The 22927-nt window shown below is 41.4% G+C and overlaps 1 protein-coding gene across 3 annotated transcripts in view; it reads right to left on the reverse strand.

Moving 5' to 3' along the window:
* The window catches only part of FILIP1 (filamin A interacting protein 1), a 233184-nt gene extending 215068 nt beyond the window's left edge, over nucleotides 1–18116 (reverse strand). For 2 of the 3 annotated variants that reach the window (XM_082249668.1, XM_082249665.1), the window contains exons 1-2: nucleotides 17728–18116; nucleotides 1563–1602 (exon numbers count right to left, since the gene is read on the reverse strand). In XM_082249668.1, the coding sequence (XP_082105794.1) occupies nucleotides 1563–1595 (33 nt within the window). In that variant the 5' untranslated portion in view covers nucleotides 1596–1602; nucleotides 17728–18116. The remainder of the gene's footprint in view (nucleotides 1–1562; nucleotides 1603–17727) is intronic. The other variant, XM_082249666.1, reaches the window with a different exon arrangement.
* Nucleotides 18117–22927: the final 4811 nt, after the last annotated feature.

The following is a 22927-nucleotide window of genomic DNA, read 5'->3' on the forward strand; positions in this document are numbered from 1 at the left end:
TAAATCTTGTGGACAGCCTTCCCAGAACAGTTGAAGCTGTTATAGCTGCAAAGGGTGGGCCAACTCAATATTGAGCCCTGCAGACTAAGACTGGGATGCCATTAAAGTTCATGTGCATGGAAAGACAGGCGCCCCAATACTTTTGACAATATAGTGTATGAATTTACATCAACAGAGACTTCAATAGCAGACAATAAAACAGCAATGTGCTGCCTAGTATCTAATCCGCTAAGTGATGTTGTATGAAAAGAAAAAAAGGACATCAGTTCACAGAAGAATTCCACTGTAAATACTGGAATTGGAATACTAGAACCCCAGAAAAAATTTGCTAATATGTGTGATACCGCCATAGTCCAACTGCTAGGCTCATGTGCAATAATTCAAATATTTGCCACTGATGGTCAATACCTCAAAGCTTATCCAAGATGAGTAGACAACAGCCTGGAAAAAACAGCCCCAATGATGTACATGGATCTTTTCCTTTGTAAAGCGTATCTTGCATTTAACATGACACTGCAGAGGTGCTGGACAATGGCTCATAAGCAAACGTTTTACATACCATGATGCAGATTCTCTGCTCACCCACTGCAAGGGCTTAAATCAATAAAGATGTTTCAGCATTGCCATGCAAACCATCTTTCTCATGCAAACATGTGTGAAAATAAGTAATACCACATGCAAACTTACCATTTATTTTAAGTGAATCTAAGCCTAAAATGAATGGTAAGCATATCTTATGTTCAATATGTAGTGCTAATTGCACTGGAACTTTTTTAATGCTTTATTTTTCAACACTAAAAATATGTATTTTTGCTTTACTTTTAACATAAAAAACCCTTAAGACCACGCAAAACATTTTTTGAACCACATGACATTATCTCATGTAAAGTGTTACTTGATATACCAATACAGGCCGTCCCCAGGTTACAAACAAGATAGGTTCTGTAGGTTTGTTCTTAAGTTGAATTTATATGTGAGTCAGAACAGGTATATTTTTTAAATGTAATTCCGGCCAAAAAAATAATTTTTAAGTTTGGATAGCATAGGGAAGGGTTTGTTTTGCTGTCTGTGCCCCTGTTCAGAAGATTTCACCTCACTTTCTGTCCCTGTGACAATTGGATTTTCAAAGTTTTGGGTTGTTGTGGAAACAGGGATTGGTGATAAAACGTCAGTGGAAACAACTTTTTCGCATAAGAACTCTTCCAGGAGTGAATTTCCCCTCCTAGGGGTAGATTTCTCCTCACTTCCTGTTCTCTCCCTCCGTTTGTAAGTCATTTCTACATTGGGTGTTTGTAACTCGGGACTTCCTGTATTAGTATGCAAACTTACATATTTCAGCTTGGTGATGAATCAAACCCTAAGAGGTCTACTTATAAGTGTTTTCACCCAAAATTTTCAGAACCTTTATTATTTATCAGAACATTTATTTATAATTTTTCTAATTGGTCTTGTGTGAAAACATTTATATAATGACCCCCAAGTGTTAGTTGTTTTTTTTTGGTGTTTTGAGATTTCAACAGCTCCTCAAAACGGAATTATCATGCATCACCTGAGAAACAAACCTGTGTGTGATCAGCATTGCTGTACTTGACCATGACTGCCCTGGAGAGACAGAAAGAGTAACACATGACTAGGTACTTCCAGTAGCTAACTAATATGGCCACTTTCATATCCTATTTTCCAAGGTGACTGATTACCTTTGAAAAGCAAACAACATACACACTTACTTATGCTCACCTTTCCCACACATTCCCTCCCTCTATGTAGCTCTACAATCCTAACACTGTGTAAGCTCTGCGTCTGATAGTGTTGTAACTTACACAGGGTTCATGATATCACCCCCTCCATTTGGGCCTAGTGATTGGCTGCTAGGCCTGAGCACTGCAGGGAGGCCGCGTGACCCCCTATTCTCAGAGGTGCTGTGTATTTTACATTTGTTCTCTTGGCACAGCAGAATGATGAAGGAGTGCAGGGAAGGGGAGTACAAATGAGTCAGGGAATGGGCTTTGAAGCAGAACTAAACACTCCTATCTTGTCAAGGAAGCTGCCATTTGATGGTTTGACAGTTTGGTTGAGAGCACAACTAATGTGACAGCAACATTCCCGACACGTGCCAGGAATGTAACAATTTTTGGAACTGTTAAATCAGTGGGTTTTTAGTTCTGCTTTAAAGAGACTATCACTTTAATCATAATGGGAAAGTGACAGAGTTTCATTAAGGAATATATTTAGAGAATGTCTAAGCCTCATGGCTTCCAATTGCCCTCCCCATCCAGCACAAATTTCTCAACAGAGAAACCCAATCAGTCAATGAACATGTGCAAATACCATGGTCTAGGTCTAGTTTCAAAGCTTTTTTTCCCATGGAGCCATAAACCCGTGCAAGTCCACTGTCTCTCTCTGGAGGACTGAAGAGCTGTCTTGTGCATGTAGCAATATTGGAACACAGTCATCTTCTGATCTAAAGTCTGTGTTGGGGTTACAGGCAGGGGAGGGGGGAAAGAGTAGGACAGTGGGGTTTACATATTCTATAGCTAACAATATCTTCTGTAATTACCTCCCTCTAATCTTCCCACTAATAATTGACCTACCCCCTAAAGTAGAACTATAGGCAAACATTTTTTTTTTTTTTGGATAGGGTAAGGGAGGGTTATAGCCCCTTTCAGATTTTTTTCGCCATCTGTGTCCCATCACGGAGATTTCCCTTTACTTCCTGTACCATAGCCAAACAGGAAGTGAGAGGAAATCAAAGAATTCCTTGGGGACCCCCAGGTCACCAGAAGTAGTGTCCCCGTGGGAAGATTTCCCCTCTATTAGTTTTCTGGGGACAACCTAAAATTTGGGATTTTCTTTTACTTTCACTTTCAATGATAAAGGTAAACAGGAAAAATAGAGAGGGGGAAACTCCTTATCGGGGGCACAGACAGCAATAAAAACTGACAGGTGTTCTAATCCATCTCCACTCTATCCAAACTTAAAAAAAAAAGTTTTGCCTTTACTTATACTTTAAGCACTATACCTAATTTAACCTTAACCTAACAGTTAAACTAAACTCCTATCACTAACCTAACTTTAAAATAGAATTTCTTACATTAAAGTAACCCTTATAGCAAAATACTTACATTATCCTGATATGGTAACAGCCGCAACAAAAGATAGCACCACAGTAAAGACTAGGTGCCTATTTCCTGCCTTTGAAAACGTATGATCTGATTGCGGGTGCCTTGCTCTTTCACTATTCAGCGCTGATCAATTTTAAGTAAATATGATGAGTCGTGATCAGGTTTAAAGGTGGTAGGGGGTCTAAATCATTAGAAGTTTGCTGTATCGATTATTTTTTGGCTAAGAATCAATCTTACTCTCCAATAACTTGTAACAATCTTTAGAAATAACAGTTACATTTTTTTTACAGGGACCATGTGAGGTTACAGAGTATTATAGATTCACACAGCTATAGTAGGTCCCTGCTCTCAGTGTTGCATCAATTATTCCTTTTTGCTAGCAATCATAAAACCACTGGTGGGAAAGCATTCTTGGTTGTATAGTAAAACCTAAAAAACATCCCATTTGTTGGTTCACAAATTCTACAAATCTGTAAAATAAATCACCAAACAAGTCTTGTAAGAATGTGAATACCTCTAATGATGGTTTTCTTATCATATAAATGCACTTTTAACTTTTACATTATATAAATATTAATGAAACCACTCAACTCTTTGGTTATTGACTAACAGCCATATCCCTTGGCACCTGTCATACAACTTTTCTGCACACTTATCTAGCAGCAGTATGGTAAGGATTCCTCTGTGGTCATGTCTGGAATGTGAAAGCAAAAACAAATTACGAGAGCAGCACTTAGAACAGCAAAATTCTTCATTGCCTTGCATTACTCTCACTGAGCACATTATAGCATAATGGTACAATAGTACCTTTTTTTTTAAATGCAGAGTGGTTTGGAATTATATGCTAAGTGTTTCCCAATGGATGGTCCCACTTCATATTGCCATTCAATTCGGTATTACATTCATAGGAAGAAACGATACTCCCTTCAATAATGCTTTTCTGTCATTTTGCACAAACAAGCAAGCAATGATACATGTTTTGTAATATGTACTAAGAAAGGCATAATATTTGGTTTCTTGGCAACACCTAAGGCTCCGTTCACATCTAGGCGTTTTGGGGCGTTTTTGGGGCGTTTTTCTGCTCTAGGATCAGCTCTCAAAACGCCCAACAAGACAAATCCTATTCATTTCAATGGCCTCTGTTCACATCTGAGCGTTTTGACGCTGTATACAAAACGCCCAATGCTCAAAAAAGTACATGAGCTTCTTTTTGGGCAGATTACAGGCGTTTTCCATTGATCTCTATTCAATCTAAAAACGCCTGCACAAAAATCGCGGTAAAAATCGCGGTAAAATCGCGGTAAAAAACGCCGCAAAAATCGCGGTAAAATCGCGGTAAAAACGCGCGAAAAACGCTACGCTCAGGTGTGAATGTAGCCTTAATGTTTAAAAACAGTTGTAAACTCTTGTGGTTTTTCACCTTAATCCATTCAATGCATTAAAGTGAAAAACCTTCTGTGCTTCAGTTGCCCCCCTCAGCCCGCCCCCCTTTTATTTACTTGAACCTGAGCCTTCCAGCGACGAGCACGAGCTCAGCAGCTCCAGCCACTGTCTTGGGTCCTCATTGGATAGATTGCTAGCAGCGGGAGCCATTGCTGTCAATCAAATCCGGTGACGTGGGAGTGGGGGACTCGGCCAAGTCCTGTTGTCTGTGTCAATGGACCCAGCAGCGGAACTCATGAGCGCCTCCGCAAGGGTGCCCTCATGGAAAGCGTCTCACCGTGGGGGCACCCGATGAAGAGGAGGGGCCAGTAGTGCCGCCAGGGCACCCCAGAAAAGGAGGATAGGGGGATCGGGCTGCTCTGTGCCAAACCCTTGCATGGAGCAGGTACGTATAACATGTTTGGTATTTTTAAGAAAAAAAAATCAAATCTTTAACCTTCCTGGTGGTATTCCCAAGTGTGGCTCGGGGTGGAATTTCAGTACCATTAGCGGTAACCCTGAGCCACACTCAAGGATACCGCCAGGGAAGATCGCTGGATCCTGGTAGAGGTTACTTACCTTGTCCCCGGGTGCAATGTATTCCGGCAGTGTCCGCCTGGTGCTGTGTGCCCCGGCTTCCGTTCCCTGCGAGCATCGCGTCGCAGGGGGGAGGAACCGCCGGCAAATTCAAAAAGTAAAAAACACAAACACACTGATACATTGTAATCCTATTGGATTACATTACTAAATTAAATAAATTGACCTTAGTTTGCCCCCCAGTGCTTTCTCCAGTGCCATTGCCTGCAGTTTTACTGTACTTGAATAAAAAGTATTATTATTATTATATTATTATTTGTTATTATTTATTATAATATAATTTATGATTTTGTGTTTCAAACGTTATCATACCCGAGATGTTATATAGAAGAACACACAGTAAAAAAAAAAAATTCATATTGAATTAGTTGGTTTGGGCTGCTCGTCCTTAAGAATTACATGCAAAATAATGGTACCGCTTTCAGCACCTAAAATCTGAAATAATCATACCGCCAGGGAGGTTAATGTGCAGGTATAATTTACTTTATGGTTGCAAAATATTGCAATTTATAATCATACCTTTATTTTTGAATGCACAACCAACCTGTGAACAAGAGATCTGTTTTTGTTTATACTATGACGTCAGTTTCATTAAAGTGATACTAAACATACACTGTTTAATTACATTATCCATTTTCTTTCTGTATGTGGATGATGGAACTGTAATTATTTTAATAGAAAAACATCTAAGTACCTTCTTTCCTAATCAATATACAGCTGCCATATAACCCAGCTCTTTCCCAGCCTGTCTGTAGAGAAACAGTGGCAAGAGGAGCTTCTAGTCCTCTGGTGCTGGTCACATGTTCAAAATTAAAAAAAAAGCAGCCTTTGGAATACAAAGTAAAAATAAATAAATAAATAAATAAATAAATATAAATATAAATAAATAAATAAATATTAATAAACTATTTTAGGTTTCATACAAATATATATTTAAGATAATTTATGATCTTTACTATTTTTTTGGCAATAACATGGTTTGGGCGGATTTCTGCCAGTCACAGGCTGTGTCAAGCCCCTCTAGCCTGTGTCTTAGAATAAGAGGGAGGTGAAGCCCCCATTAATCAAGATGTAAAATCCCAGCCCCATTGTGTTTAGCTGGTTGGTGGGCATGGAGGAGGAGGGAGGTAGTGGGCTGTCATTTACCACTGTGTATACACCCACATGTGTGACTCTATAGTCACATGGGCTGCTGAGATGTGATGTGGAAGAAATGAGTAGAAATACGCTGAAAAGTAAACATGTGCATTAGCTGCCAACACTGCTCTGCAAAATCCCCAAATGCAGTGGGGACATGGACAGGAGGAGGAGATAGAGAACAGCAGGATCAACCAGTTTTTTTGCAGAATACAGAAAACTAATTTCATAGTGACTGAGTATCAACAGCATGTAATACACCATTTATTGATAGTTTTTAAAAATGTGGGTTTAATGACACTTTAAATGCTCAAACAAATAGGCTGTACCTTTTGAAAGTTTAGAGTTGGCTTTATGTAAGTTGTAATGTCTTGTCTATGAATGCATGTGGGTGATATTTGAAGCATATAGTTCATAATGATGCTCTAATTTGAACATGTTAATGTTGCTGTTACTATCACATGACCAACCTCCCAGTTCCCCCCAAAGCCCAGGGAAGTCCTAATTCCTTGCCAGAACTAGTTCAATATCAACTTTTTTCGAGTAGGGATGAAGTTCAGGTTTGCTGCTACCATGGGTTTGAGGGAGTTCAGCAGGTTTGAGCTTCGCATTTTCAGCAAATTTTTGTGCAAATTCTTCCTGAAGAATTTTTTTCAAACTCTGGAGCAGCTGTGAATAGAAACCAATAATTTTCTAGCCTTTAATTACAAAGCTTATCTGAATAAAATAAGGATAAATGCTAATTACTGGTTACTGTGCACAACTGCTCCATATTCTGTCTGCTCCAGTGTTAGTAAATTGGATAGCTTGGACACGTTAAATGCGCACCAGGCCCTGGCTCCCAGGCTTGGTGCGCATTTAACGTGTGGGTAGTGTAGGGGCAGGTCATCTGTCTGACAGGGACAGTGATTAATGGTAGGGAAAGGTTCCAGATGGGTAGGAAAAAGATAGGGACACACCATCCTTCCTAGGAACCTCCCCATTTGGATAAGGACTAGCGAGGCTGCATTCTGCCCCTCAAGACAGATGCTGTTGGAACACTTGAGACTTGATATATTCTGTGAGTGTTCCTGGTCAGGTGCCTTCCCACCGGGTGTGTTGTGATTTATTGGATTCTCCATTAGTACAGGTTCTGTTGTCTGCAACTGGACTCTGCGGGGGGAGATTTACTAAAACTGGTGCACACAGAATCTGGTGCAGCTGTTACATAGTTAGTGAGGTTGAAAAAAGACATCAGTCCATCCAGTTCAACCTATGATGTGTGTGTGTGTCCGCTTTTAACCGTACATTGTATACCCCTGTATGTTGTGGTCTTTAAGGTGTCCATCTAATAGTTTTTTGAAACTATCAATGCTCCCTGCTGATACGACTGCTTGTGGAAGAGAATTCCACATCCTTACCGCTCTTACAGTGAAGAACCCCTTACGCACTTTAAGGTTAAACCGCCTTTCCTCTAGTTTTAGTGAGTGGCCACGTGTCTTATTGTATCTCCTTTCTCTGAATAGTTTGTTCCTTATGCTTGGCTCACCAGTACAGTATTTGTACATTGATATCATATCCCCCCTCAATCGTCTCTTCTCCAGAGAGAATAGGTTCAGTGCTTGTAGTCTTTCCTCATAGCTGATGTCCTCCATTCCCCTAATTATTTTTGTTGCCCTTCTCTGGACTTTCTCCAGTTCCAGCACATCCTTCCTGAGGACCGGTGCCCAGAACTGGACAGCATACTCCAGATGTGGCCGGACCAGAGTCTTGTAGAGTGGGAGAATAATCTCTTTATTTCTGGAGTGAATCCCCTTTTTTATACATCCCAGTATTCTGTTGGCTTTGCTTGCGGCGGCTTGGCATTGCATGCCACTGCCAAGCTTGTTGTCTACCAGTACCCCCAAGTCCTTTTCCATCCTAGACTCACCCAGAGGTTCCCCCCCTAGTGAGTAGCTTGCTTTCTGATTTCTGGCCCCCAAGTGCATTACATTACATTTTTCAACATTAAATCTCATCTGCCATGTAGTTGCCCACCCAGTTATTTTGTTCAGGTCCGCTTGCAAGGTTTCCACATCCTGCATAGAAGATATTGGCAAGCCCAGTTTAGTATCATCTGCAAATACTGAGATTGTACTAGATATCCCCTCCTCTAGATCATTTATGAATAAATTAAACAGGATTGGTCCCAGGACAGAACCCTGGGGGACCCCACTTTCCACACCCGCCCAATCCGAGTACTCCCCATTAATCACCACCCTCTGTACTCTCCCCTGGAGCCAGTTCTCTATCCAGGTACTCACCTTATGGTCCATACCTACCTTCCTTAGTTTGTACAGTAAGCGTTTGTGGGGAACGGTGTCAAAGGCCTTTGCAAAGTCCAGATACACCACATCCACAGGCTTTCCTTTATCTAGGTGGCAGCTCACTTCATCGTAGAAGGTTAATAGATTGGTTTGGCACGAACGATTTTTCATGAATCCATGCTGATTTCTACTTATAATACCGTTTTCATTACTAACGTCTTGTATGTGGTCCCTTAACATCCCCTCCAAAATTTTGCAGACTACTGATGTTAGGCTGACCGGCCTATGGTTACCCGGGATATATCTCGGTCCCTTTTTAAATATTGGTACCACGTTGGCATTTTTCCAATCAACTGGCACCATACCCGTCTGTAAACTATCCTTAAAGATCAAGAATAATGGTCTGGCAATCACCTGGCTGAGCTCATTAAGAACCCTCGGTGCAAGCCATCTGGTCCCGGGGATTTATTTATGTTAAGTTTCTCTAGTTTAGCTCTAAGTCTATCTTCTGTTAGCCATGGCGGCACTTCCTGGGGTGTATTATTTAGTTCAGCCTTACAAGCAAGGTTCGTGTAGCCCCCCGATTCTTTTGTGAAGACTGAAGAGAAGAAATTATTTAACACTTACGCCTTTTCCCTGTCCTCAGTGGCCATATTTCCTTTATCATCTTTTATGGGGCCAATGTGTTCTGGCCTCGCTTTCCTACTGTTTATATACTTAAAGAACTTCTTGGGGTTCTTTTTACTCTCCTCCGCTATATGTCTCTCGTGTGTAGTAATGAATTAGCTTCTAACTTCAGCTTGTTCAGTTAAGCTTTGACATTAAGGCCTCAAACTGGATGTTATCAAAATGTCAGTAGAAAGCTGTAGCTGTAGAAGGAGTTTTTCAGCTTTTTTGCAGTAGCGTTTTTCAGCTGTAGTGTTTTTTTAGCTTTTTTTTAGCAAAACAATACTTTCACATTGGCTTATGGCTCAAAAACTTTGATAAACACAGAATAGCCACCTTTTTTAGCGTATTTTGGCATTTTTCTGCGTTTTTAAGCTTTTATCAGAGTTAGAGCGTTTTTACAGCTGAAAAACACCTCTTAAAACCCACTAGTTCTGGGTTTTTTTTCCAGCCAGAAACCCCCCTGCAAAAAACTTCTGATAACAGCCTATGTGTGCATGGACACATAGGATAACATGCTGGGGAGTTTACTGGCTGCAGAAAAAACATCTGACGCCAAAAACAGACGCTGTAAAAACGTCCAGTGTGCATTTGGCCTAAAATCTAGTTACATTACACAGCTGCACCAGATTCTGTGTGGACCAGTTTTAGTAAATCTCCCCCTGGGTGTTCACTGCCACCGCACCATGCTGCACCTCCCCACAAGTCTGCTATAAATATGTCACAGCAAGAAGTTGGATTATAAGTGAACTTTTGACATGTAATTTCACCCTTCTGGTCCGACTTTAAAATATATATATAAATAGAGGAAGTTCCAGTAATACATAGCAACTATTTGGAATGCATTGATACCACTAAGTGAATGATGAGTTCTTATTACTTGCCTTGTTTTACTATACATGTCTGTTACCGTTTTTTTGGAAAGTTCGCAACAAGGACAGACCATTAAATTGCTCGCTATGATGACCACAACAAAATGAGCCACACAGTGCAAATACATTTGAAGGGATGCAAATCTTTATGAGTATCTGCACAATACTAGGACATTATAGGGGAAATCATGATTTCTATTAAACTAAATACACTTGAAAACAGGGTTAGTAGTAATACTTTCCAGGTACTAGCTGGAACTATGAAACAAAGGTAATTTATCTCTAGGCAAAGAACTGGCAACTTGCATTCAATTCATGAACAGCCATGTACAAAGAAAGTGTAATAACCATTGAATTATATAAACCATACTAAGCAATGCCATTTTCCCCCATTCTGCCTGCATTAAAAGGCTCCATCAGCAATGACACAGGCATTATGATAAGCATCTATGTACAGTGTAAAGAATAATTAGCGGAATTTACTAAGACAGGAGTAGAAAGAATCTGGAGCAGCTGTGTGTGGCAACCAATCAGCTTCTTTCTTTTATTTTCAAACCTTAACCGAGCAAGCTTAGCCTTTTTGCTGTCATATGGAGGTAGCAGCAGGGGGTTTTACACACATTCCTAGCAGCTGCAGTCACCAGAAGTGTGTGTATGTATATCTGACAAGCCAACTTCTGACTGTCAGATGAAAGCTTCCACGCACCCCTGTTACTATGTCCCCCCACCATATATACCAGGCTCCTTGCACCCAGGACCAGCATTGAGGGTGCTGCTGGGTAGAGGGGAGGGAGCCCAGCAAATATCCATTATCTGTCCTTCCCTTCCTCTTACTGATCCAGAAGCAACATGTAAAACATAATTTACAGGTCCCTGTGTTTCATCAGCGTCATTGGAGGACAGGTGAGAAATCAGGGGTCTTTTAGACACCTGGTGTCTCATTAAAGAAAACCTGCCACCCAACAATCATCACATGCCCCATATATTATGAAAAAAAGTAAAAAAAATGTTATGCAGTTTGACCCAATTGGCTGCATATACTGACCAAAGCATAATCTTTCAACAATAAACATTAAATTGACTTCCCATAGACAGAAATTTCCATAAATAGATAAAAATTTGTCCGGTTCCTGCTGAACTGGAGAAATTTGGATCAATCTATGGCAGCTTTAAGCTAGAAGCTGATTGGTTACTATGCACAACTGCTCCAGATTCTGTCTGCTTCGGTTTTAGTAAAATTCCCCCATTGCATCTCCCTATACACCTACACATTATGAACTTATTCATTAAGAACTATTATAAAATACACTGATAAAGTGCAAAGTTTATCAATTAGAATTCACAATTGACTGATGTGAGTATACTAATGTAGCGCTACCCACCCGCAGGAGGAGCTGGTTTAATCAGATCCTTTGCTCCTGTTTCAAGCCTATTTGGGGCCTTAACCTCACTGACACCACCACTTTACCTTAAAGTAGTTGTAAAAGTAAAAGTTTTTTAACTTAATGCATTCATAGGTTTGGCTGAGAGCAGTCAGAGACATTGGCTCCTGCTGCTGTCAGTCAAAACCTGTGAGCAGAGAGCGGGATGCAGGGCTAAACCGGGCTGTGTGTCTGAATAAACACAAACAGCCCGGCTTGGGAGCAAGCCTGCATGAGTGACCGCTGGCAGGGGACCTAAGAAGAAGTGGTTTGGGGCGGATCTCTGCAAAAACCATTGCACAGAGCAGGTAAGTATAACATGTTTGTTATTTTAATGGGGAAAAAAAATGGAAGCTTTGGAATCACTTTAATGGGTACACAAGAATTAGACACGCAACTCTATGTTAAATAGCTGAGAGCATTGACACGTTAAGGTAAGGCAACATAAAGCACAATAATGGAAAACACAAGCAGGTACACACTGTATACAGGGATCCTTGCAGTCATTTTAAATCCCAGCATATACTGTAACTCCAACAGCGTAAACTATAGCTTTCCTCATAGGATGAGCCCCAGCAAGTGACAAGACTGGATAGCAATTTGGGGTATGGGCTACGCAGGGTTGCAAACAACCTGTAATTTTACAGTTTGTAAAAAAACAACCCTTTTTTCCCCCATCCATAAATGTCCAACAGGCAAACTGTCCATGAAAAAATTGAGGCTGGCTTCCCCTGTGGTCTCCAGGGCAGTTTAGACTCTGAAATCCTGTCCACTGTTCGCTGCTGTCAAAATTTTTGGTTGCTAAAACCGCCCAGCATTCTAGAAACCAATGAAGTGCTTGCACAGGCCGGAGGAGGATGTAACCTCCTCCTCCAGTCCACACTTGCTCCTCCTCCCTTCCGCCCTGCAGTAAACTGAGAACGGAACTGGGACAAGTCTCCCCAAACTCCAGAGGGGGACCTGGCTGGACAATGCTGTAAGGGGAGAGTGGAGAAGGGCATCGTGTATGGCAGAGATTGTGGGGGACTGATGGCAGCCTGCAATGCAGGGATTTGGAGTGCCGTCTGTGGGGGACTGAGGAATGACAGCCCACTATGCTGGGACTTGTAGTGCTCTCTGTGGGGGACTAAAGATTTCTGTGTCTCCCACAGAGGGCACTACAAGTCCCAGCACAGTGGGCTGCCATTCCTCAGTCCTCAACAGAGGGCACTACAAGTCCCAGCACAGTGAGCTGCCATTCCTCATTATGTAAAGGGAAACTCTGGGAACCCTACAGAAGTAAGGAGGGACTCTGGGATCCCTGTCCTATAGGAAAATGCTGGGAAATGTGATGTAATGGGGAACTCTGTTGTGAACAGAGGGTTCCTCCTGGCTGCTGCACTCTATATGCTGTTTTGTAGGTTACTTACTCCTGACCCCTACACAATGCATTATGTTGTACATTATATAGTCCTGACCAAGGTGTTCACTGTCTCAACAGTTGCTGGCTTTAATTAAATTCTTCTTTAAGGTAGGCTCAGTCAGACAAAATTATATCCTTTTTGTGTGCACAAAAGCATGTAATGGAAAGGTTTTATTATTTTAAATGATCCTTTGTCCTGAGGTTTATATGTGTCTGTGAGGCTGTCAGTTGTGGTACTGTTATTAGGAGAATGTTTTTTTTTTTTTTTTTTTGTGGTACAAGGACTGTGGGATATGTGTGCAGTGTAAATAGCAGCTAGGCACAGATTCTGTTTAATGATCCCTCTTTAAGCTTCTTTACTGTTTGGCAAAAACTGGTCATGCATATCAATCCCTGTGGCATGGACATGCCGCAGATCTTATTTTTCTGTTTTGTCTCAGGGTGCCCCAGGCCATTCATAATCCTGGTCAGCTCACATTTTGTCACTCTGTTTTGAGTTTTTAATTGTAAGGCCAGGCAGATTACTTGGTATGAGTATTGTTAATGTTTATATACACACATTATTATTATTTAAATATTGATTGTCTTAGCATTTAATAGAAGTCATATTTTAGAGTGTCAGTAAAAGATGTAATCCATAAGTAAATTTTTCATGTTTTGTCAGTAAAGAAAAGTTGTGGGGGGTTGGCAACCCTGGGGAAAAATGAGGGGCCAAGCTTAGGCCTGTAAAAAAAGACTTACCGTATATACTGGAGTATAAGCCGAGCTTTTCAGCACATTTTTTGTGCTGAAAACATCCCCCTCGGCTTATACTCGAGTCATAAAAAAAAAAAAATGTTCCTGGCCGGCCCGACGTGCTCCGAGGCCCCTTAGATTTAAAAATGGCGCTACCCGGAGCCAACATGTCACCGCGCATGCGCCGCCGCTGCTCGGGAAAGACCGTACACATTCGGCTATTCCCGGGAATAGCCGAACATATACGAGCTTTCCCGATCGGTGGCGGCACATACGCAATGACGTGTTGGTGCCGGGCGGCGCCATTTTTAAATCTAAGGGGCCTCAGGAACAGGTTAGTGAGACTCCTCCACAGCGACACTACCTGCCGTTATACGGGGCTGCGGGCATACTACAAGAGATGCAGTGCTGCGGCCATGGTATACCTGTACCATGACCGCAGCACTGCATCTCCTGTAGTATGCCCGCAGCCCCACATTCTCTTGTACTATGCCCGCAACCCTGCATTCTTCTGTACAATGACTACAGCCCTGCATTCTCCTGTACCATGCCCGCAGCCCTGAATTCTCCTGTACCATGTCCGCAGCCCTGCATTTTCCCGTACCATGTCCGCAGCCCTGCATTTTCCTGTACCATGTCCACAGCCCTGCATTCTCCTGTACCATGCCCACAGCCCTGCATCTCCTGTACCATGCCCACAGCCCTGCATTCTCCTGTACCATGCCCGCAGCCCCTGTTTTGGGTCTCGTGGTGGTCCAGTATCTGCTGCATTTCCCACCCTAGGCTTATACTCGAGTCAATCATTTTTCCCATTTTTTTGTGGTAAAATTAGGGGCCTCAGCTTATATTTGGGTCGCCTTTTACTCGAATATATACGGTAAGTTCAAATTTAGATCTGTCCTCAGGATCAAACTACCTGAATACAGTCCTTAACAGACTCTTCTCCTGGCTAAGTTGGGGCCCTTGAAGACATTGGTTATTATGAATAAGATATGTCTCTGGTTTAAATTATTATAATCCTGCACCCGGTGGGACAGGCTGGGGTATGGTAGGATTTTTTATGACCAGTTTTAACAAGTTGGATTATGAGGAAAGGAAGGAACGAGGCCAGCTTGGGCCTTCTTCATCAGAACAGCAGAACACTAGGGCAGTTGTGTGTACTGAATAGAAGGCACAAATTCCTTGAAATAGGAACATTATAAACAATTTCAGTATCCAGCATAACTAGGGGTCCAGTTATTGTCCTTGAGCGGATTAGAAGATTGGTGTAGGCTGTAGCAGTAGGACGCCTTGCTCCTTCAGAAGGCCTGCATTACAGCGATCTGGAAAGTGACGGTTCAGGCTAGCACCAGGGCAGCCAACAGGGCAAACTTTGTGTAAGTCTGTAAAGGGATCTGGCAGTGTTCAACACAGTTTTGGGCCCACCTGCTACTTTTCCCTTAGCGAATTACGTACAGCACTCGTCAGCATCCCTCCGGTTGGCGGCAACCTCCAACTCCTCCATTCTCTTCCTGGGCTTTCCTGTTATACCCCCCTTGTAAACCCCCCCCCCCTTGTCCGATCCTTCTCCTCCCAACACTTGGGTAGAGTTGTTTTTTCATCCAGCAACGGTAATGGCTCCACTTATTGCCCAAACTACATTTCCCAGCATTCTGCGTTCTAAGTTCAAACCCAACAATAAGCATATCCGCTGCTGCCATCTTGTGGAAAAAAAAAAGAGTCCTGCATAGGTCAATAACATAGTAACATTAACTCCGGTTAAACAAACCTGAAATTTATTTGGATGCATACCTTTGTTACTGTCTGCGCTTCCTCTCTGATTATGTATGATAGACCTACCTAGTGCTTATGACCTTACAAGTGTACATTTGCTGTGAACTGTGATATATACAGTATACAGTATATCTAGCTATCTACTGTATATACGATATACACCATATCCAATCTTTTACATTGAAAGCTCTCACAAGCAGAGCCCTTATGACCCACTTATCTTGAATTATATTGTAACTGTACTGTCTCCCTATAGTTTGTAAAGCACTATGCAGGCTATTGCTGCTATATAAATCCTGTATAATAATAACAATAATATTTACATTGTTCACTGAAAGAACAGGAAATCAGTTGAAACCTGCAGAACTGACAATTCATTACGCTGTTATAGATTATCATTTTTTTATGCCCCGTGAGCAGTGTTAAAAAAAAATCACAGGTATGTGCGCTGGTATTATGACCAACAGTTCCCTTGCAGTTTGCTGCGTCTTCCCAGTCTTTACGGCATTTATAAAATATACTCATTTTAATGAGTAACCCAATTTTTGTTGAGAAAATAAAACATTCCCCTCTGGGTGATCTATGCACATTGCAAGGATAAAAAAAAAAAAAAAAACTTTGTTGCAGACTTCTACCTTTTGTTATTCTGAAGAAATAGCTGTTTGTTTGTCTGTGTCCAAGTAGATATGAATAGGAGTGATTTATAATTATCAATCAGTTGCAACACTTGCAGGGTTCTAATAAGGAAAGTGGCAAGGTCTGCATTCCTATAGACAAGATTTCCCTTTAGGAGCATCTCACCAAAAATGACATTTGCATGGTGTTGACCAAAATTGCAGAGGATACACAAAATAGGACATATATCTTAGTGCAGACTTCTGGGAAAATTAATGAGCCAATCCCACAAGCAGGAAACAACATTTCTGGGGGGCAATCTCTACACCCTCTGTGTACAGAACACCTCTAGGTTGCCATATTGCATTTTACAGAAAATTACAGCGGCTGTAGGTTTAAAAGGAAAAGTAATTATTAATCATATTCAGTTATAATATGGCTTGTGTAGCAATTACGGTGTACAGTAAAATCCCCCCCAATGCGGGGGTTACGTTCCGGACCCAGCCGCGAAAAGTGAAAATCCGCGAAATGGAAAAACCCTATTAAAATGCATTGTAGGCATGTTTTTTTTACTGTCACTGTACGTGTAAAAGCATTTTAAGGTCTTTAAACACACTTTTAAAACAATAGAAACTCATTTAAACACATAAAAGATACTGAGAGACATAGCAAGAGCAATGGAAAACAAAAAAATATTTAATTTTTAATGATTTATATAGTAAAATAACATTACAAAAAAAAAACGCAATATACCGGGACCGCAAAAACTGAACCGCGATGGAGCGGAGGTTTACTATATGTGCTATATTATTTTTTTACTTGCTATTTTTCCCATAAAAGTGGGGTTACACTTTAAATATTTAATAACATTTAAAAGCAGTATATAAAGCAGTACTGTTACCCAATGTGCAGCAGTCCATAATGATTTTCTCATCTCAGATTTCATGAGATGAGAAAACAATAAATTCTGCTATTATCTTCTAGATTGTAAGCTCTAACGAGCAGGGCCCTCTAAATCCTCCTGCATTGAATTGGATTGTAACTGTATTGTCTTCCCTCATATTGTAAAGCGCTGCGCAAACTGTCGGCGCTATATAAATCCTGTATAATAATAATAATAATAATAATAATAATTAGCTGTTTTTGCTATACCTTATAAAATAAACCCAAATACATTGTCTTAAAGCGGGATTCCACCCGTCTTTGTGTTTATTAAATATATATTATATATATACATATATATATATATATATATATATATATATATATATATATATATATATATATATGTGGATAACACCTGTAAGTAATGCAGTGAATGCCAACAACCAGAGCCCTGCCCTCCAGACATAATATGTAGAAAAAAGTCCAAAAAGGGTTGAAGTATTTAAGAAAAAACAAAAAAAAAAGAAACAAATTAGAACAAATTGGCAACATCTTGTAGGTTTTTTCATGTTTTAATAAATATGTTGTAATCCCCTTTGGCAATATACATATCTATATAATATATCTATCTATCTATCTATATATATATATATATATATATATATATATATATATATATATATATATATATATATAATGTCTTTAGAAATAAAATATAAATCAATAATTAATAAAATATATACAAAATAAAATATCAGCGTCAATAAAATTAAAGTAAATCTGCATTTGCCTTACCTGGCAGTTTAAACAGAGACCAGAGATGAGTTGGTGACAATGTGACGACAGGGTTTTGGTAAATTTGGGTTCTGGTGAGTTTTCTTGAAAAGCAGAGAATATCTGTCAGAGGGAAGAGTAAACCTGTGTACTAATTTCCATTGACAGGGTATCCAGCAGACAGCCTACACCTCTATCAGCTGCTGAGCTGATCTTGTCCAGTAAATGTAGATATCCCAGTCAGTGAAGGAGGAGGTCACACATGCTCCCACCCAGTGTTTTTGGATGAAAGATTTTTCCCCCCCTCAACTGTTGCTAGGTGTTGTTGCAGCCTGGCGGTATGGTTCTGAGATAATGTTTCCTCTCTTTTGGGCTCCTCAGGCTCTGTTATACTGCAGACTTTGTTGAACAGTCTCTGGTGTGCTAAATTTAACTGGTGTTCTCAGCCAGTCAGCCTTGTCAACAGCTGAGCAGCCTGTAGCATTCTTGTTGCTGTTGTAAAACAGCTCCAAGTTATCTGTGGACTCCCTGTGATACTGTCCAGTGAGCTCACTCACAGTCTACAAGGAACTATTATTATAACAAAGCACAGTCACGTTATCTCTATCTTTACCATGTTCCCAGTATGAGAGCCTAGGAGCATAGCTCACAGGTTATTTCATGACCCGCTCATGTCAAATGTTAAATCATTCATTGACACCCTATTGAATTTAATAAGTTACTACAAAAGGTTCATTCTATGCCAAACATGCATGACAATCTGTGAAAAAATGGCAAATGCACAAAATGTCTTTGTAAACGAAACCAGTTTGACGTATGTAATCGTATGAATGGGTCTTGATGCTTTAACCACTTAAGCCCCGGAAGATTTTACCCCCTTCCTGACCAGGGCCTATTTTGCGATTCGGCACTGCGTGACTTTAACGGACAATTGCGCGGTCGTGCGATGCTGTACCTAAACGAATTTGACGTCCTTTTTTTCCCACAAACAGAGATTTCTTTTGGTGGTATTTGATCACCTCTGCGATTTTTTGATTATGCGCTATAAACATAAAAATAGCGTAAATTTTGCAAAAATAACAATATTTTTTCAAATTTTTTTATATGAAATTCCCCCCCCCCCCAAAAAAAAGTAAAAATCAAAATTTTTTAACATTTTCGGCCAATTTGTTTTATGCTACATAGGTTTGGTAAAAAAAATTGCAAAAAGCGTATTTTGATTGGTTTGAGCAAAAATTTATCGCGTTTACTAACAAAACGGAAAGATTTTTGTCATTTTTGTTGTTTTTTTTTTAACACGTAATGGCGGCGATCTGCGTTTTTTTTGCGGTACTGCGACATTGCGGCGGACAGATCGGACCTTTGACTGACATTTTTGACACTTTTGGGGTTACCAGTGACATTACTACAGTAATCAGTGCTATAAATATGCACTGTTACTGTAAAATTACACTGGCAGTGAAGGGGTTAACTTTTTTTGAGAGGGAGGGGTTATGTGTGTCCCTAGGGGCATGATTCTAACTGTGATTGGCTGTGGCTTGAGGTGTAGGAACAGTGATCAACGGTCCTACATAGTAGAACCGTATGATCACTATCCCTACACAGGGGAGAATGCCTTTCTCCCTCTCCACCGACGATCGCGAGTGACCGGCAGACAATCGGGTCCGCCGGTCACACGCGCGGGGGGTCCGTGACCGCGCGGGAGCGCGCCTCCGGCGGCGCACGCTCGCTCCTGAGACCCTCACAGGTTAGCGACGTAGTACTACGTCGCTTTGCCTGTGAGGGGCTGACCGCCGCAGTAAATAGTCGTGCGGCGGTCGGCAAGTGGTTAAAGCCCAACTCTAGGAATATCAAAAAATCTACCATTACTCGTTATGTTTAGGGGTAGAAGAATGAGAAATGCACACTTTATTCCTCATGTAAATGGGGTCCCTCCATGACTCATCCCCCTCAGCTGCCTCTTTAACCACTTGCCTACTGGGCACTTTCACCCCCTTCCTGCATAGGGCAATTTTCGGGTTTCAGCACTGTAGCACTTTAAATGACAATTGCACGGTCAGGCAACACTGTACCCAAACAACATTTTTATCATTTTTTTTGAGACAGATAGAGCTTTATTTTGATAGTATTTAATCACGTTTTATTTTTTGATAAACAAATGAAAAAAGACTGAAATTTTTGAAAAAAAAAGGTTTTCTTAGTTTCTGTTTTAAAATTTTCTAAAAAAGTAATTTTTCTTCCTCACTGATGAGGCTGCACTGATAGATACTAATAGGCAGCACTAATAAGCACTGATGGGCTGCACTGATGGGCACTGATAGGCAGCACTGATGGGCACTGATGCAACACTGATGAGGCAGCACTGATGGGCACTGATAGGCGGTACTGATGCGACACTGAAGAGGCGGCACTAATGGGCACTGATAGGCGGCACTGACAGGCAGCACTGATGGGCACTGACAGGCAGCACTTGAGGCACTGTTGGGGCTGCATTGATAATCAGGACATTGATGATCAGTGCCCTGATTATCAGTGTAGATGTCCCCTGTGTGGATTTGTCGGCTATCAGCTCTCTTCTCCTCACACGCTGTCAGCGTGAGGAGAGGACTGCCGATAACCGGCAAATCCTGTTTACACTGGGATCAGCTGTAATTGGATACAGCTGGTCAAATGGTAAATGGCCACTGTGATTTAGACCCTACCCCCTGTTCCCTCCTCACTGGCTTTGATTGAGAGCTGCTGGAGTCAATAAGGAGTCAGAAACCCAGAAGAGCAGCCGCTCTCGTGCACATCGCTGGATCGCAATCGGGCTCGGGTAAGTATTAACCACTTAACGACCAGCCACGTAGACCTACGTCGGCTGACTTTAAGTGGTTGTACCGGGGTGATGCCTCTAGCTAGAGGCATCCCCCCAGTACCGTTTTTTAGAGCCGGCGGTCGTCTTTCCGGTGGTAATGACCGATGCGGCTTGGGAGCCGCTCAATCGTTACCCCAGCGAGCGGGGTGGGACACCCCCCCTCCCGCCGCCTAATCCCCCCTCCCGCCGCCTTCCGCGGCTCTGCCCGGGTCGTCCGTCCTTCGGCTGGTTGGAGTCCCAATCGAAACCGGATTCTATTTGATTCGATTGGGTCTCCAATGACGTAACCCGGAGGCGGCATAGTAGTGGAGGGGTCGAGGGTCTTTTAGACCCTCGATCCCTCCATAAAGAGTACCTGTCACTGCATATTGCTGTCACAAGGGATGTTTACATTGCTTGTGACAGCAATAAAAGTGATCAGATTTTTTATTTTTTTAAAAACCTAAAATGAAAAAAAATTTTAGCCGCCCCCGACGGCGTTAGCTCGCACATGAAAGAAAATGTATACAGAAGTCCCGCCGCAAATTAAATCGCTGTTCAAACCACACATGTGAGGTATCGCCGCGATCGCCAGCGCGAGAGCAATCATTTTGAAGAAAAAGAGCTACACTCCAACTCTAAACTGGTAACCGTTAGAAATTTTTAAAGCGTCGCCTATGGAGATTTTTATTGACCGTAGTTTGTCGCCATTCCGCGAGTGTGCGCAATTTTAAACCGTAACATGTTGGGTATCTATTTACTCAATGGGACATCATCTTTCACAATATATAAAAAAAATGGGCTAACTTTACTGTTTATTTTTTTTAAAATGCAGTGAAATGGAATTTTTCGTAATTTTTCCAAAAAAAATGGCATTTGAAAGACCGCTGCGCAAATATCGCGTTACAAAAAATATTGCAATGACCGCCATTTTATTCTCTAGAGTCTTTGCTATATATATATATATATATATATATATATATATATATATATATATATATATATATAATGTTTGGGGGTTCTAAGTAGTTTTCTTTCTAGCAAAAAATATTGATTTTAACTTGTGAACAAAATGTGTCAAAAATGGGCTTGGGGCTAAAGTGGTTAAGGGGGGGCTGCAGGGAAAGCTGCATACTTAAGGTTTTTTCTGCATGAAGGTAAATAACTTTCAGCCTTTAGAAGGACTTTAAGATCTGCCTACACAGTACAAACAGGGTTTATTTTGGTGAAAACAGCTGCCCAGTCCCCTCATAAACAAAGAGGATTTTTCTTGCTGGAGGGTCCAGAATAAAGCATCTAAAAAGGGTAAAGCTGCATTTTGTTTTTGTTTTTTTGTTTTTTTACGTTATGCTATGTAAATGAGGACAAAGTCCATACCTCCTACCAGCCTAGGCTGAAGGAATAGCCTGCAGGAGCATGTTTGTTTTACCCACAATACCCTGATCACAGTTGCAATACTTTTCAGGATCCAATGCAAAAATATATATATATGCAGATTTTTTTTGATCAATGTGGATGCATTTATTAATTCTTGCAAAAGGTGGAATATTATTTTAAAGAAGAATTCCAGGTACAAATATTTTATACATAGCGACATTGATTCAGGTTGATTTAATGTAGCTATGTATATACAATACCTGGTTGATGCCCCTGGAAGCTGGAAATCACTGTGATCACTTCCAGGTCCCGTGCTGAGCGGCTGCCCTGCTGCAGTCAGAACACAGGAGGTCGGACACTTAGAATGAGCAGCATCTCATTCATCAAGTGTTCTCTGATTGGGCAAAGTGGAGAGGTGGGGGGGGGGGTCACGCTCCCCACCTTGTCCAATCAAAGAATGCTTTGCATTTATTTAGAAAATGCAAAGCATTCTCTGAATGGCGCCTGTGTTGAGCGGCCAACCTGTGTCCAGCAGGGCAGTCACTTAACATGGGAAGCAGAAGGAAGTAGAGATCACCGGAGTAATGGAAACTACTTCAGTGACTTCCAGCTTCAAGGGGCATCGGCCAGGTATGGTATATCCTGTACGTACAGTAGTTACATTGGTCTAAGCTGGACCAATGTAACTATGCATAAAAATACTGACATTTTAAAAAGGTTTTTCAGTAAATAACATACAGCTCTCCTAACACGTTTCCAAACAAAACAGTGCAAAAAAGTGATGAAGCTCCGGGTCACATTGCAGCGACGCTACTTCGCACCGCGACCTCGGAGGTCGCGGTGCGAGCAGCGCGCCGCGACCTCGGAGCGGCCGCCACGGACTTCATAACATTGAAGTCTATGGCGGTCGCCTCCGGGTCGCCCCAAAGAAGCTCCGGACCCTTTTTCTAGGTCGGAGCGACTTGTGTCGCTTCTATTAGAACGGGTCCGCAGCTTCCCTATGGGAGG

The sequence above is a fragment of the Pelophylax lessonae genome, assembly GCF_965119305.1.
Source record: "Pelophylax lessonae genome assembly, chromosome: 3".
NCBI classification, from domain to species: Eukaryota; Metazoa; Chordata; class Amphibia; order Anura; family Ranidae; genus Pelophylax; species Pelophylax lessonae.